Source organism: Lonchura striata, chromosome 7 (genome assembly GCF_050655825.1).
Source record: "Lonchura striata isolate lonStrDom1 chromosome 7, ASM5065582v1, whole genome shotgun sequence".
NCBI lineage: Eukaryota > Metazoa > Chordata > Aves > Passeriformes > Estrildidae > Lonchura > Lonchura striata.
The window spans coordinates 1,681,512-1,694,587 of NC_140709.1; the positions used below are offsets into that span (position 1 = coordinate 1,681,512).

At 44.6% G+C, this 13,076-nt stretch overlaps 1 protein-coding gene across 41 annotated transcripts in view; it reads left to right on the top strand.

Annotated features, from left to right (window-relative positions):
- Window positions 1-13,076, top strand: part of NEB (nebulin) — a 105,308-nt gene that overhangs the window by 24,170 nt on the left and 68,062 nt on the right. For 36 of the 41 annotated variants that reach the window (XM_085584012.1, XM_085584017.1, XM_085584014.1 and 33 more), the window contains exons 33-57: window positions 9-212; window positions 672-776; window positions 1,114-1,221; window positions 1,591-1,902; window positions 2,215-2,418; window positions 2,758-2,862; window positions 2,955-3,062; window positions 3,967-4,278; window positions 4,602-4,805; window positions 5,157-5,261; window positions 5,354-5,461; window positions 5,629-5,940; window positions 6,587-6,790; window positions 7,139-7,243; window positions 7,336-7,443; window positions 7,617-7,928; window positions 8,389-8,592; window positions 8,946-9,050; window positions 9,143-9,250; window positions 9,417-9,728; window positions 10,031-10,234; window positions 10,489-10,593; window positions 11,263-11,370; window positions 11,923-12,234; window positions 12,662-12,865. In XM_085584012.1, the coding sequence (XP_085440138.1) occupies window positions 9-212; window positions 672-776; window positions 1,114-1,221; window positions 1,591-1,902; window positions 2,215-2,418; window positions 2,758-2,862; window positions 2,955-3,062; window positions 3,967-4,278; window positions 4,602-4,805; window positions 5,157-5,261; window positions 5,354-5,461; window positions 5,629-5,940; window positions 6,587-6,790; window positions 7,139-7,243; window positions 7,336-7,443; window positions 7,617-7,928; window positions 8,389-8,592; window positions 8,946-9,050; window positions 9,143-9,250; window positions 9,417-9,728; window positions 10,031-10,234; window positions 10,489-10,593; window positions 11,263-11,370; window positions 11,923-12,234; window positions 12,662-12,865 (4,578 nt within the window). The remainder of the gene's footprint in view (window positions 1-8; window positions 213-671; window positions 777-1,113; window positions 1,222-1,590; window positions 1,903-2,214; window positions 2,419-2,757; window positions 2,863-2,954; window positions 3,063-3,966; window positions 4,279-4,601; window positions 4,806-5,156; window positions 5,262-5,353; window positions 5,462-5,628; window positions 5,941-6,586; window positions 6,791-7,138; window positions 7,244-7,335; window positions 7,444-7,616; window positions 7,929-8,388; window positions 8,593-8,945; window positions 9,051-9,142; window positions 9,251-9,416; window positions 9,729-10,030; window positions 10,235-10,488; window positions 10,594-11,262; window positions 11,371-11,922; window positions 12,235-12,661; window positions 12,866-13,076) is intronic. The other 5 variants (XM_085584053.1, XM_085584055.1, XM_085584036.1 and 2 more) reach the window with 4 other exon arrangements.

Genomic DNA, 13,076 nt, shown 5'->3' on the forward strand with positions numbered 1-13,076 from the left:
CTTAACAGAACCTGTATAAGTCAGATCTACAGTGGCTCAGAGGCATTGGATGGAGTCCTTTGGGATCTCTGGAAGCTGAAAAGAACAAGAAAGCTTCTGAAATACTGAGTGACAAGAAGTACAGGCAGCACCCAGACACTATTAAGTTCACAAGTATCCCAGATGCCATGGATGTTGTTTTGGCAAAATCTAATGCCAAAAATAGGAGTGATGTAAGTTGTCTCTAGAGAAAGAATGTGGGATTCAATAAATGAATGCATGAATATGCATTCTAAAAAGGATCTCTGTTTCACAACATGCACTTAAAATATACAGATAGCAGGTGTTTATATTAGGGCCTCAATGCTCTTTGTGCCTTGTTCAGAAGATGAAGATCTTGATTGCAGATGATTTATTCAGTATAACTGCAAATAAGACCTTTAGTAGGCAGTATGTAAATATGTTGTTTTAATGCTGTTTCCTTGGCATTACATGGATGTAAAGAAGAAAAAAAGGCTCTATTTCAGTAAGAAGTCATTGTATTATTTGATTTTACTATCTTATCTTGTTTACATCCCTAATTCTTGCTTAGTACATCTTTTCTTTGCTAATTCAGAGAAAAGGTGAACTGAAATTACTGCTGTGTAGGTGAATCTTGGATCAGACGAGGTTTTTGTTCGTGTCTCTTCCAGATCCTCTACAGGGAAGCTTGGAACAAGGACAAGACTAAGGTTCACATCATGCCTGATACGCCTGAAATTTTATTGGCTAAATCAAACTTGATTAACACAAGTGATGTAAGTTTGCATTTGAACCTGGGTATAGACAATCACAAGGTTGTATTACTCACCTCTATAGAAAGCTCTGGGAATAATTCAATTGATGCATTCACTAAAAGAAAATTTTGATCTTCAATGAAATAGTCAGAAAACATTTAAATTGTAATTTTAAAATATTTTTTATCCAAGGGTACAAAATACCTGTCATTAATAGCAAGGTATGGAGTTTAATTAATTAGGCTGTGTATGGAAACCCATGCTTTCTTTTCAGTAGACAGAAGTGGAAAGTTATAGTATTAAAAAACTCTCTAGAGAGTTTTATCTGCATTAATTCCTTTGAATCCTTCTCTAACAGAAACGTTACAAGGTAGGATATGAAGAGCTGAAGAAGAAAGGCTACGACCTCCCTCCTGATGCCATCCCCCTCCAGGCAGCCAAGGCATCCCGAGACATAGCCAGTGAGGTGGGTCTTGCAGAGGGAAAATCAGAGTGGGGCACAGAGGGGGCACACAATCTTGGATGAAAATAGTTCCTATTTAACAGGAGGAGATACATAAAATGTTAACACTGTTGTGTTGCTGCCCACCTTAAAGGTTGTGTAATTCTTAATGGTGTAAAGCTAATTAAATTAAATACAATAATATAAAGATGATAGCCATGAAGAATCACATTATATCCCCTTGATGTTATAACAAATGCTAAAAACTTCAGAAAAAACAGAACCAAGTTAAAATATGTTAGATTCAACATGATTAACTGCTTCATTAACAACAGAGAAACTGAAATGGCAGCTTGGAAAGAAGTGGTAATTGTTTCTTCTGTCTTCAATTAGTACAAGTACAAAACCGCATACAGAAAACAGCTGGGCCACCACATCGGGGCCAGGAACATCGAGGATGACCCCAAGATGATGTGGTCGATGCACGTGGCCAAGATCCAGAGTGACAGAGAGTACAAGAAGGACTTTGAGAAGTCCAAGACAAGGTTTAGTAGCCCTGTGGACATGCTGGGAGTGGTGTTGGCCAAGAAATGCCAGGAGCTGGTCAGTGATGCCGATTACCGGCACCCTCTGCACCGCTGGACGTGCCTGCCCGACCAAAACGATGTCGTCCATGCCAAGACAGTGTACGACCTGCAGAGTGATGTGAGTTGTACTTTACTGGCTGTGTGACACCACTGGGTGGTGTGTCCTGTGTTCTGTTCCAGATTAAAGGAGGAGGCTGTGTGGCAGGGAAAGGGCAATGGAGTCAAGTTTTTTTGTGGAGAACCAGCAATTGGGAAAAACAAATGCTGAGAGCAGGAGAGTCTTAGGGGATGGGTCCAAACACTGAATGGGTGTCTGGTGGGTAGACCCAGTGGAATATGTTCCATTCAGGAGAATATCCATTGGTAGAAGTTAGGATTTCTTGCAGTGAGGAGGTTGCTGAGCTGTTTGTGTCCTTTCCTGTCCTTCCAGAACGTGTACAAGTCTGACCTGCAGTGGCTGAGGGGCATTGGCTGGTCCCCAATTGGATCATTGGACGTTGAGAAGAACAAGAGGGCGAGCGAGATCCTGAGTGACAAGAAGTATCGGCAGCACCCAGACACCATCAAATTCACGAGCCTTCCTGACTCAATGCCCATGGTGCTGGCAAAGAACAACTCCAAAATCATGGACCAGGTGAGTTTCCTTGTGTTTGCATTTTGATGAGCATCTTCCTTTCCCAGGATGTTTTCTATGTCCTTCCATGGTCTGAGTTCTTCAAGTGGAATGCTGCATCCTCTTACCTCAGGGATTTATGTTCCTTCTTTGAGATAAAACACTTTCTTTTCTGGTTGGAGCAGTAATGGGGTACAATGTGGCAAAGGGTGAAGCATTAGAAAGGTTTGGGGAAAGGGAAGGACTTTCTGAGGTAGTGCAAAGTCGAGGCCTCTTGTTTTGGTTCACTGAGCTGATTTGCTCATTGAGTTTGAGTAAAATTAAACCTGTGTGCTCTTGTTTCCTGTTGTCCTCTTCCAGCGCTCATACATCTCAGCCTGGGAGAAGGACAAAACCAGCATTCACATCATGCCAGACACCCCTGGCATCCTGCTGGCCCAGCAGAACAAAGTGAACTTCAGCGAGGTGGGTGGTTGTTGAGGGTGCAGAGGGTGTCCCTGGGTGCTGCCGTGTCCGAGCAGCAGCGTTGTCTGAGGTCCTGGTGGTGTCTGTTGCAGAAACTGTACAAGCAGGCGATGGAGGAGGAGAAGAAGAAGGGCTACGACATGCGGGCAGATGCCATTCCCATCAAGTCAGCCAAAGCTTCCCGGGACATTGCCAGTGATGTGAGTGCACAGCAGCCCTTGTGGCACACACTATCAAACAGGTGCCATGTGGTGGTACTTGAATTCAGGGTTTGCAACTGAGCCGAATGTAGGTAACAGATCTATAACCTGTCAGTGCCCTTCATTAGTCCATCAAAGTTTTTCTTCACATTGTCCATCTGTAGCTCTCCGTGCAAGTTATGGGCATGCACTGTTGCAAGGGAAGGCCTCGGTGGTGTGGAAGGGTAGCTGTGGGAGATGGGTGATGGCCATAGCTCAAAGCAGGGTCCCTCCTGGGCTTGTGAGTACATCTCCTTGTGCAACAGCCTAGAGTTCTGAGGTGTTGGACTGCCCTCAGCACTACCCACCTGCATGACCCTGACTCTGCAGCTACACAGTTCAGATGTGCATGAGGAAAGAAGTCCCAAACCAAGTTTTCATTTAAAAATTAAAGCTGTATTAAAAAAAGCATATTTTTTGTTACTTTTAGACATTAATACAAAATTGCCTCCTGTAAGTGTTTGCTGTCTTCCCCTTAAGTCTCTGTGTAGTTACATTTTATTGCTTCAGTAGTTTGCGATGATTTGGCCATTGTGCTTGAATATGAGTAAATGATACTTAATGTAGGGAGTATTAATTGAACTTCAGGTCTTTATAGCTTTCATGATTTAGAGAGTTTTCTTCTTCTCAGATACTGACCTATAGCTCTAAATATATAGGCCAGGGAGAGCCTTGGAGAATGACTCAGAAGGATATTGTGTGGATTCTTTTCTAGCTATACACCATAGGTCATCAGCTGAGCACTTTCACACTTAAACTCTCTGTGGTTTCAGTTGAAAAATTGCCTGGAGATGATGCCACAGGGGTTGCTAGTAAAGTAAAACAAACTAAAATAATACTCAGTGCATACTCTTTCTTCCTGCAGTACAAGTACAAGGAAGGGTACCGCAAGCAGCTGGGCCACCACATTGGGGCCAGGAACATTGAGGATGACCCTAAGATGATGTGGTCAATGCATGTGGCCAAGATCCAGAGTGACAGGGAGTACAAGAAAGCTTTTGAGAAGTCCAAGACCAACTTCAGCAGCCCTGTGGACATGCTGGGAGTGGTGTTGGCCAAGAAATGCCAGGAGCTGGTCAGTGATGCCGATTACCGTCACCCTCTGCACCGCTGGACGTGCCTGCCCGACCAGAATGATGTTGTCCATGCCAAGACAGTGTACGACCTGCAGAGTGATGTGAGTTGTTCTTTACTGGCTGTGTGACACCACTGGGTTGTCTGTCCTGTATTCTTTCTACTGTTGGAGGGGAGATGTGTGTGTCAGGGGAAGGGCAACAAATTAAAACCCTCATTTTCTGGAGAAGCAAGGATTGGCAAGTCATGGGTGCAGATGAAAATTATATGAAGAGCCCTAGGGGATGTGTACAACCAATAAATGTGTGGCTGGTGGGTTGATCCAGTGGAATGTACTCCATTAAGCGGAGTTTCTGGTAGTAGGAGATGAGGTTGCTTGCAGTGAGGAGGTTGCTGAGCTGTTTGTGTCCTCTTCTGTCCTTCCAGAATGTGTACAAGTCTGACCTGCAGTGGCTGAGGGGCATTGGCTGGTCCCCAATTGGATCACTGGATGCTGAGAAGAACAAGAGGGCAAGCGAGATCCTGAGTGACAAGAAGTATCGGCAGCACCCAGACACCATCAAATTCACGAGCCTTCCTGACTCCATGCCCATGGTGCTGGCAAAGAATAACTCCAAAATCATGGACCAGGTGAGATTTCCTTGTGTTTGCATCCTGAAGGAAATGGGCATCTTCCTTTCCCAGGATGTTGTTCTATGTCCTTCCATGGCCTGGGTTCTTCTAGGGGTATACTGCATTCTCTTACAGGGATTTATGTTCCTTGTTTGAGATAAAAATGTCTTTTGGAGCAGTAAAGAGGTAGAGTGTGGAAAAGAAAAGGGTGAAGCATTAGAAAGGTTTGGAGAAAGCAAACGTGTTCCTGGGGTAGTGCAAAGCAGAAGCCTCTTGTTTTGGTTTTGGTTTGTGGACATGTTTTGCTCATTGAGTTTGTTTCCCTAAACCTGTGTGATCTTATCTCCTTCTTTGCTCCTCCTTTTCCAGCGCTCGTACATCTCGGCCTGGGAGAAGGACAAAACCAGCATTCACATCATGCCAGACACCCCTGGGATCCTGCTGGCCCAGCAGAACAAAGTGAACTTCAGCGAGGTGGGTGGTTGTTGAGGGTGCAGAGGGTGTCCCTGGGTGCTGCTGTGTCTGAGCAGCAGCGTTGTCTGAGGTCCTGGTGGTGTCTGTTGCAGAAACTGTACAAGCAGGCGATGGAGGAGGAGAAGAAGAAGGGCTACGACATGCGGGCAGATGCCATTCCCATCAAGTCAGCCAAAGCTTCCCGGGACATCGCCAGTGATGTGAGTGCACAGCAGCCCTTGTGGCACATGCTGGGGCTGAGTAGTTTCTTTCTTTAAAATCTCTGTGGCTTCAGCTGCTATGTTTTCTGGAGGTGGTGTCACAGGGGCTGCTGGGATCATATAAATACCCTACATTAACACTCATTGAACATTTTTTTTGTCCACAGTACAAGTACAAGGAAGGGTATCGCAAACAGCTGGGCCACCACATTGGGGCCAGGAACATTGAGGATGACCCCAAGATGATGTGGTCTATGCACGTGGCCAAGATCCAGAGTGACAGGGAATACAAGAAAGCTTTTGAGAAATCCAAGACCAACTTCAGCAGCCCTGTGGACATGCTGGGAGTGGTGTTGGCCAAGAAATGCCAGGAGCTGGTCAGTGATGTTGATTACCGTCACCCCCTGCACCGCTGGACGTGCCTGCCCGACCAGAACGATGTTGTCCATGCCAAGACAGTGTACGACCTGCAGAGTGATGTGAGTTGTTCTTTACTGGCTGTGTTGCAACCACAAGTCTCTCTTGTGTTCTGTTCCTCTGCTGGAAGAGGTCCTTGTCAGGATAATAATTCTTGGCTGATTCTGAGGGACTGAGGTAATGTTGTGGCACTTCTTGTCACAATTAGCCCACAATGATGTTTGTGTAGGCTAATGCTCACAGAAAAATCCTTTCTTGCCATGAAGATTTTATGAGGAGAGTTGTGGCCGAGACCTTCTGTACTGTAAGGTAGGGGAAGGGCAACAGAGTAAAATATTGCCCTTTAGAGAACCAACAGTGGCAGTGGCAAGCTCTGGGTGCAATGGTACATAGTACAGAGGGTCTGAGGTGATGTATGGCACCTCCCATGCCTCTGCCAGCTGCAGAATGACAAATGGAGTACATATTTGCTGGGGATACTGAGAAGATGGAGCGGTAGGGTGGTGGATTACTTGGCAAGGACTTGTGCTGTTACAGGAGAGGGGAGCCAAGTGTGCGGAACTGATCTTCATAGGAGTCATTCCTGGTGTCTGGTGGGTTGACCCAGAGAAACTTGTTCCATTTGGTAGAGCATCCTGTGGTAGGAGATGAGGTTGCTTGGAGTGACGAATTTGCTAAGTTGCTTTGTGTCCTTTCCTGTCCTTCCAGAACGTGTACAAGTCTGACCTGCAGTGGCTGAGGGGCATTGGCTGGTCCCCAATTGGATCATTGGACGTTGAGAAGAACAAGAGGGCGAGCGAGATCCTGAGTGACAAGAAGTATCGGCAGCACCCAGACACCATCAAATTCACGAGCCTTCCTGACTCCATGCCCATGGTGCTGGCAAAGCACAACTCTGAAATCATGAACCAGGTGAGATTTCCTTGTGTTTGCATTTTGATGAGCATATTCCTTTCTCAGGATGTTGTTCTATGTTCTTCCAAGGCCCAGGTTGTGCAAGAGAAGAAAATTCCTCTTACCTCAGGGATTTGTGTTCCTTGTTTGAGATGAAATTTTCACTTGCATGGTTGGAGCAGTAAAGAGGTAGAGTGTTGAAAAGAAAAGGGTGAAGCATTAGAAAGATTTGGAGAAAGCAAAGGTGTTTCTGGGGTAGTGCAATGTAGAGGCCTCTTGCTTTGGTTCATGGAGACAATCTTCTCATTGAGTTTGTTTCCCTAAACCTGTGTGATCTTATCTCCTTCTTTGCTCCTCCTTTTCCAGCGCTCGTACATCTCGGCCTGGGAGAAGGACAAAACCAGCATTCACATCATGCCAGACACCCCTGGGATCCTGCTGGCCCAGCAGAACAAAGTGAACTTCAGCGAGGTGGGTGGTTGTTGAGGGTGCAGAGGGTGTCCCTGGGTGCTGCCGTGTCCGAGCAGCAGCGTTGTCTGAGGTCCTGGTGGTGTCTGTTGCAGAAACTGTACAAGCAAGCAATGGAGGAGGAGAAGAAGAAGGGCTACGACATGCGGGCAGATGCCATTCCCATCAAGTCAGCCAAAGCTTCCCGGGACATTGCCAGTGATGTGAGTGCACAGCAGCCCTTGTGGCACACACTGGGGCTGAGTATTTCTTTCTTTAAAATCTCTGTGGCTTCAGCTGCTATGTTTTTTGGACATGGTGTCAAAGGGGCTGCTGGGGTCATATAAAAACCCTAAAACCCTAAATTAAAACTCATTGAACATTTTTTTGTCCACAGTACAAGTACAAGGAAGGGTATCGCAAGCAGCTGGGCCACCACATTGGGGCCAGGAACATCGAGGATGACCCCAAGATGATGTGGTCGATGCACGTGGCCAAGATCCAGAGTGACAGGGAATACAAGAAAGCTTTTGAGAAGTCTAAGACCAACTTCAGCAGCCCCGTGGACATGCTGGGAGTGGTGTTGGCCAAGAAATGCCAGGAGCTGGTCAGTGATGTTGATTACCGTCACCCTCTGCACCGCTGGACGTGCCTGCCCGACCAGAACGATGTTGTCCATGCCAAGACAGTGTACGACCTGCAGAGTGATGTGAGTTGTTCTTTACTGGCTGTGTGACAGCCTTGGGTTGTCTATTCTACTGGTTGAGGAAGTTTGTGTGGCAAGGGAAGGTCAAGGGAATTCAAATCCTTGTCTTCTGGAGAACCAAGTCTTGGCAAAGACAAGAAATTTTTCATCTGAGAATAGTACGTGGAGCATTAGGAGATGGGATAAAAGTCTCCTTCAGTGTCCCAGGCAGATGCAGATTCACAAATGGGGTAGATCTTTGACAGCAATACAAAGAAGAGAGAGGAAGAAAATTTGTGGATTGCTTGATAGCCTCAGACAGGTTTCTGGGAGCGGAACGTTTCCAGAGTCAATTTTGTGGCACAATCTGGTGAGCTGACCCAGTGGAATATGCTCCATTAAGCGGAGTTTCCCGTAGTAGGAGATGAAGTTGCTTGCAGTGAGGAGATTGCTGAGCTGTTTGTGTCCTTTCCTGTCCTTCCAGAATGTGTACAAGTCTGACCTGCAGTGGCTGAGGGGCATTGGCTGGTCCCCAATTGGATCACTGGATGCTGAGAAGAACAAGAGGGCAAGCGAGATCCTGAGTGACAAGAAGTATCGGCAGCACCCAGACACCATCAAATTCACGAGCCTTCCTGACTCCATGCCCATGGTGCTGGCAAAGCACAACTCTGAAATCATGAACCAGGTGAGATTTCCTTGTGTTTGCATCCTGAAGGAAATGGGCATCTTTCTTTCCCAGGATGTTTTCTATGTCCTTCCAAGGCCCAGCCTGTGCAAGGGGAGAAAATTCCTCTTGCCTCAGGGATTTGTGTTCCTTGCTTGAGATGAAATTTTCACTTGCATGGTTGGAGCAGTAAAGAGGTAGAGTGTGGAAAAGAAAAGGGTGAAGCATTAGAAAGATTTGGAGAAAGCAAAGGTGTTTCTGGGATAGTGCAAAGTAGAGGCCTCTTGCTTTGGTTCATGGAGACAATCTTCTCATTGAGTTTGTTTCCCTAAACCTGTGTGATCTTATCTCCTTCTTTGCTCCTCCTTTTCCAGCGCTCGTACATCTCAGCCTGGGAGAAGGACAAAACCAGCATTCACATCATGCCAGACACCCCTGGGATCCTGCTGGCCCAGCAGAACAAAGTGAACTTCAGCGAGGTGGGTGGTTGTTGAGGGTGCAGAGGGTGTCCCTGGGTGCTGCCGTGTCTGAGCAGCAGCGTTGTCTGAGGTCCTGGTGGTGTCTGTTGCAGAAACTGTACAAGCAGGCGATGGAGGAGGAGAAGAAGAAGGGCTACGACATGCGGGCAGATGCCATTCCCATCAAGTCAGCCAAAGCTTCCCGGGACATCGCCAGTGATGTGAGTGCACAGCAGCCCTTGTGGCACACACTGGGGCTGAGTAGTTTCTTTCTTTAAAATCTCTGTGGCTTCAGCTGCTATGTTTTCTGGAGGTGGTGTCACAGGGGCTTCTGGGATCATATAAATACCCTAAATTAACACTCATTGAATATTTTTTTGTCCACAGTACAAGTACAAGGAAGGGTATCGCAAACAGCTGGGCCACCACATCGGGGCCAGGAACATAGAGGATGACCCCAAGATGATGTGGTCGATGCACGTGGCCAAGATCCAGAGTGACAGGGAGTACAAGAAGGACTTTGAGAAGTCCAAGACAAGGTTCAGCAGCCCTGTGGACATGCTGGGAGTGGTGTTGGCCAAGAAGTGCCAGGAGCTGGTCAGTGATGCTGATTACCGGCACTACCTCCATGAATGGACTTGTCTGCCAGACCAGAACGATGTTGTCCATGCCAGGACAGTGTATGACCTCCAGAGTGATGTAAGTACTTGTTGATAAGCCCTGGGCCACTGAAATGTTTGTATTTTCCTTGGAATATAAGCTAGAGTAGTTGCTCTTATATAGTAATTTTTCACGTTGTGGTTTTTTTCCCTGCTCAAAGCAGGGCCCTTATATTTTGAGTGAAGGGATCTGAATGTAAGGGATTTATGAAGGTTTATTTACAGCCAAACAGGAGAGTTAGCTCCATATCATCCTTCATAATAGGAAATTTGAATATATTTAAATGCTGATTAACATATAAAGGGGAAATTTTTAACTGCTGCCTTTATATTGTGTAACAGAACTGCTACAAGTCTGACCTTGAGTGGCTGCGGGGCATTGGCTGGGTCCCAATTGGTTCCTTGGAAGTTGAGAAAGCCAAAAAGGCAGGGGAGATCCTGAGTGACAAAATTTACCGCCAGCATCCGGACACCATCAAGTTCACCAGCATCCCAGATTCTCTTCCGATGGTATTGGCCAAGCAGAATGCAGACACCATGAACAAGGTGAGTCTGCATTTGGTCAGGTAACTCATCAACAATCTCTGTCCTGAGACAGGACTGGGATCCCAGACTTCTGCCTTTGCTGTGGGATTTCAGCACTCTGATGCTGTAAAAACGTGAGTTCCATTTTTGGTAATCAGAATCTTGTTTTCATCAACAGCTGCTTTAATAATATCTTCCTAGAGAATTCCTAAGTTCATTTGTCACAATTCTCTGTTGTGAATGTCTCCAAATACTCTGCTGTGTTTCTCCTGCAGCGCTTGTACACTGAGGCCTGGGATAAAGACAAGACACAAATCCACATCATGCCTGACACGCCTGAAATCACACTGGCAAGAGAGAACAAGAAGAACTACAGTCTGGTGAGTGTGGGAGGTCTCAAAATGTAGCTGCTCTGTCATGGCTGGATCAGGAATGTTCTGGGAAACCTTCTAGAGATGGCACTATCCGTTTCTTTAAGTAACTCCCATATTCATGCAAGAAATTGTGACTTTAAAGACATTGTGTATTTCTAGTAGTGCATACATAGAACTGTGAGCACTGGTGGAAAGAAATTCCATAAATTCCACACAAGTTGTGTTTTTCCACTGAATTTTTCAGGAGTCATTCCTGCCAGTGTGCATAATGTTGGGAAGGCAAAAATTAATACCAGAAAGGTAATTACCAGCATAATTCCGAAAAGGTGTGATGCCAGTGTTCAACATTATTTTAGGCAAACAAGTTCACATCAGTAAGCCATATCAGTGGTTTTAAAAAGTAAGTTTTATTCCATTTGTATAGAAGAAAAGTTTAGCTCTAAATTGTAGTCAATATTACATTATTTAAAGCAGTAAAATAAAAATTAAGTAAAAAATGTATTTAGCAAGGGTCTTACTTTGACATGAATTTGTATCAGCTACTGATCTGAGGTTCATAAAACTGGGTATAATAAATCTAAACACAATTATTAGATCTACTTTTAAGCAGTTTGTTTTGCTTAGAATATAGCATATGGAACTTACATGAGTCCCACTGTTTAATTCTTCATCTAGAAACAATACAGACAGGCCATGGAAGATGCAAAGAAGAAAGGCTATGATTTGAGAGCTGATGCCATCCCCATCCAAGCAGCCAAAGCATCCAGGCAAATTGCCAGTGATGTAAGAATCTAAATTTTTGTTCCTTTCTATGTTGACATCTCTCCTCTGCAACCTGAAAATTATCAGCTGGATCCTGTAAAAGGCACTGCAGTTAAACTGTGACTTTAAATAGTAGATTTTTGCATGTAAATTATCATGTATGTTAAAAAAGTTAATTTGATAATTATAAGAACAATATAATGCTGCTATCATGATAATTGTATAGCTCATAGCCCTGTATGTGTAAATAAGCATTTACAGTATGTGTACCATTATATGTAATAAGGATTAAATGCATTTATTAAGATCAGGATTATTTCTCACTAATATTAGTAAAGCACATTTCTTCAAAAAGGAAAATGATAAAAAATTTCTGTTTAGAGCTCTAACTCAAATAGCAAAAAACTTTAGTCCTGGAATATTATTAGCATGAGATGTGATTTGACTTTTTGGTATTTTTTTTTAATGGTAGGTTATAGATAAGTTTGGAAAGGTTATTGCTAGAAATATTTAATATGAGTAACTGATATTTATAGGTGATACAGAAATGTAATATCTTGGTTTGTGTTTCAGTACAAGTACAAGGAAGGGTACCGCAAGCAGCTGGGCCACCACATCGGGGCCAGGAACATCGAGGATGACCCCAAGATGATGTGGTCGATGCACGTGGCCAAGATCCAGAGTGACAGGGAGTACAAGAAGGACTTTGAGAAGTCCAAGACAAGGTTCAGCAGCCCCGTGGACATGCTGGGAATTGTGTTGGCCAAGAAGTGCCAAGGGTTGGTCAGTGACATTGACTACCGGCACTACCTGCACCAGTGGATCTGTCTGCCCGACCAGAACGACGTGATCCACGCCAAGGAAGCCTACGACCTTCAGAGTGATGTGAGTTCTCTGGCATTAAAGTTTTTCTGAGGAATATATTTGATATTTTACATGGTTGGATCAGGCAATCTTGTTCTGATGTGGTAGAACTAACTTCTTGAGATTTATTTGGAAATTTTGTGGCTGATTGAAACTAAGCTCTCCAACAGGATGTGTTTTGTAATTGATGCTTCAATGAAATCCTCTAACTCCAGAATTGCTATCTATCATTTACTATTCTGAAAGTTGGATAATAGTTTCACCCTTAATATAGTGGAAATGCTCTTGTTTTTTCTATATTTTCTCTTGTACTTTGAATTTATTTAAAGTAATTGTTAAGTTGATAGAGAGGTTACTTATTGGTGAACTCTTAACCATATAAGTTGCATTATTGTTATTAATAATAGAATAACCTGTGTGGGTGATTTTTTTTTCTATTTTTTAACAGCACTGCTACAAATCTGACCTGGAATGGCTGCGGGGCATTGGCTGGGTCCCAATTGGTTCCTTGGAAGTTGAGAAAGCCAAGAAGGCAGGGGAGATCCTGAGTGACAAAATTTACCGCCAGCGTCCGGACACCATCAAGTTCACCAGTGTCACGGATTCCCTGGAGATGGTGCTGGCCAAGCAGAACGCAGACACCATGAACAAGGTGAGTCCTGATCCCTCAGGGAGACACATCAGAGGTGTCTGCCTCAGCCCTGGAGGCAGGACTGGGAATGAACTGAGCACAAGCAATGCTCATTTTTTAAATTCTCCTCCTTAATCAATGTGGTGTTTTTTAAGTGTTACATTTCCACAAGTCAATCCTCCTTTTGTTAATACCGTCTTTTCCTAATTACCTTACTAATTATCCCTGTTAC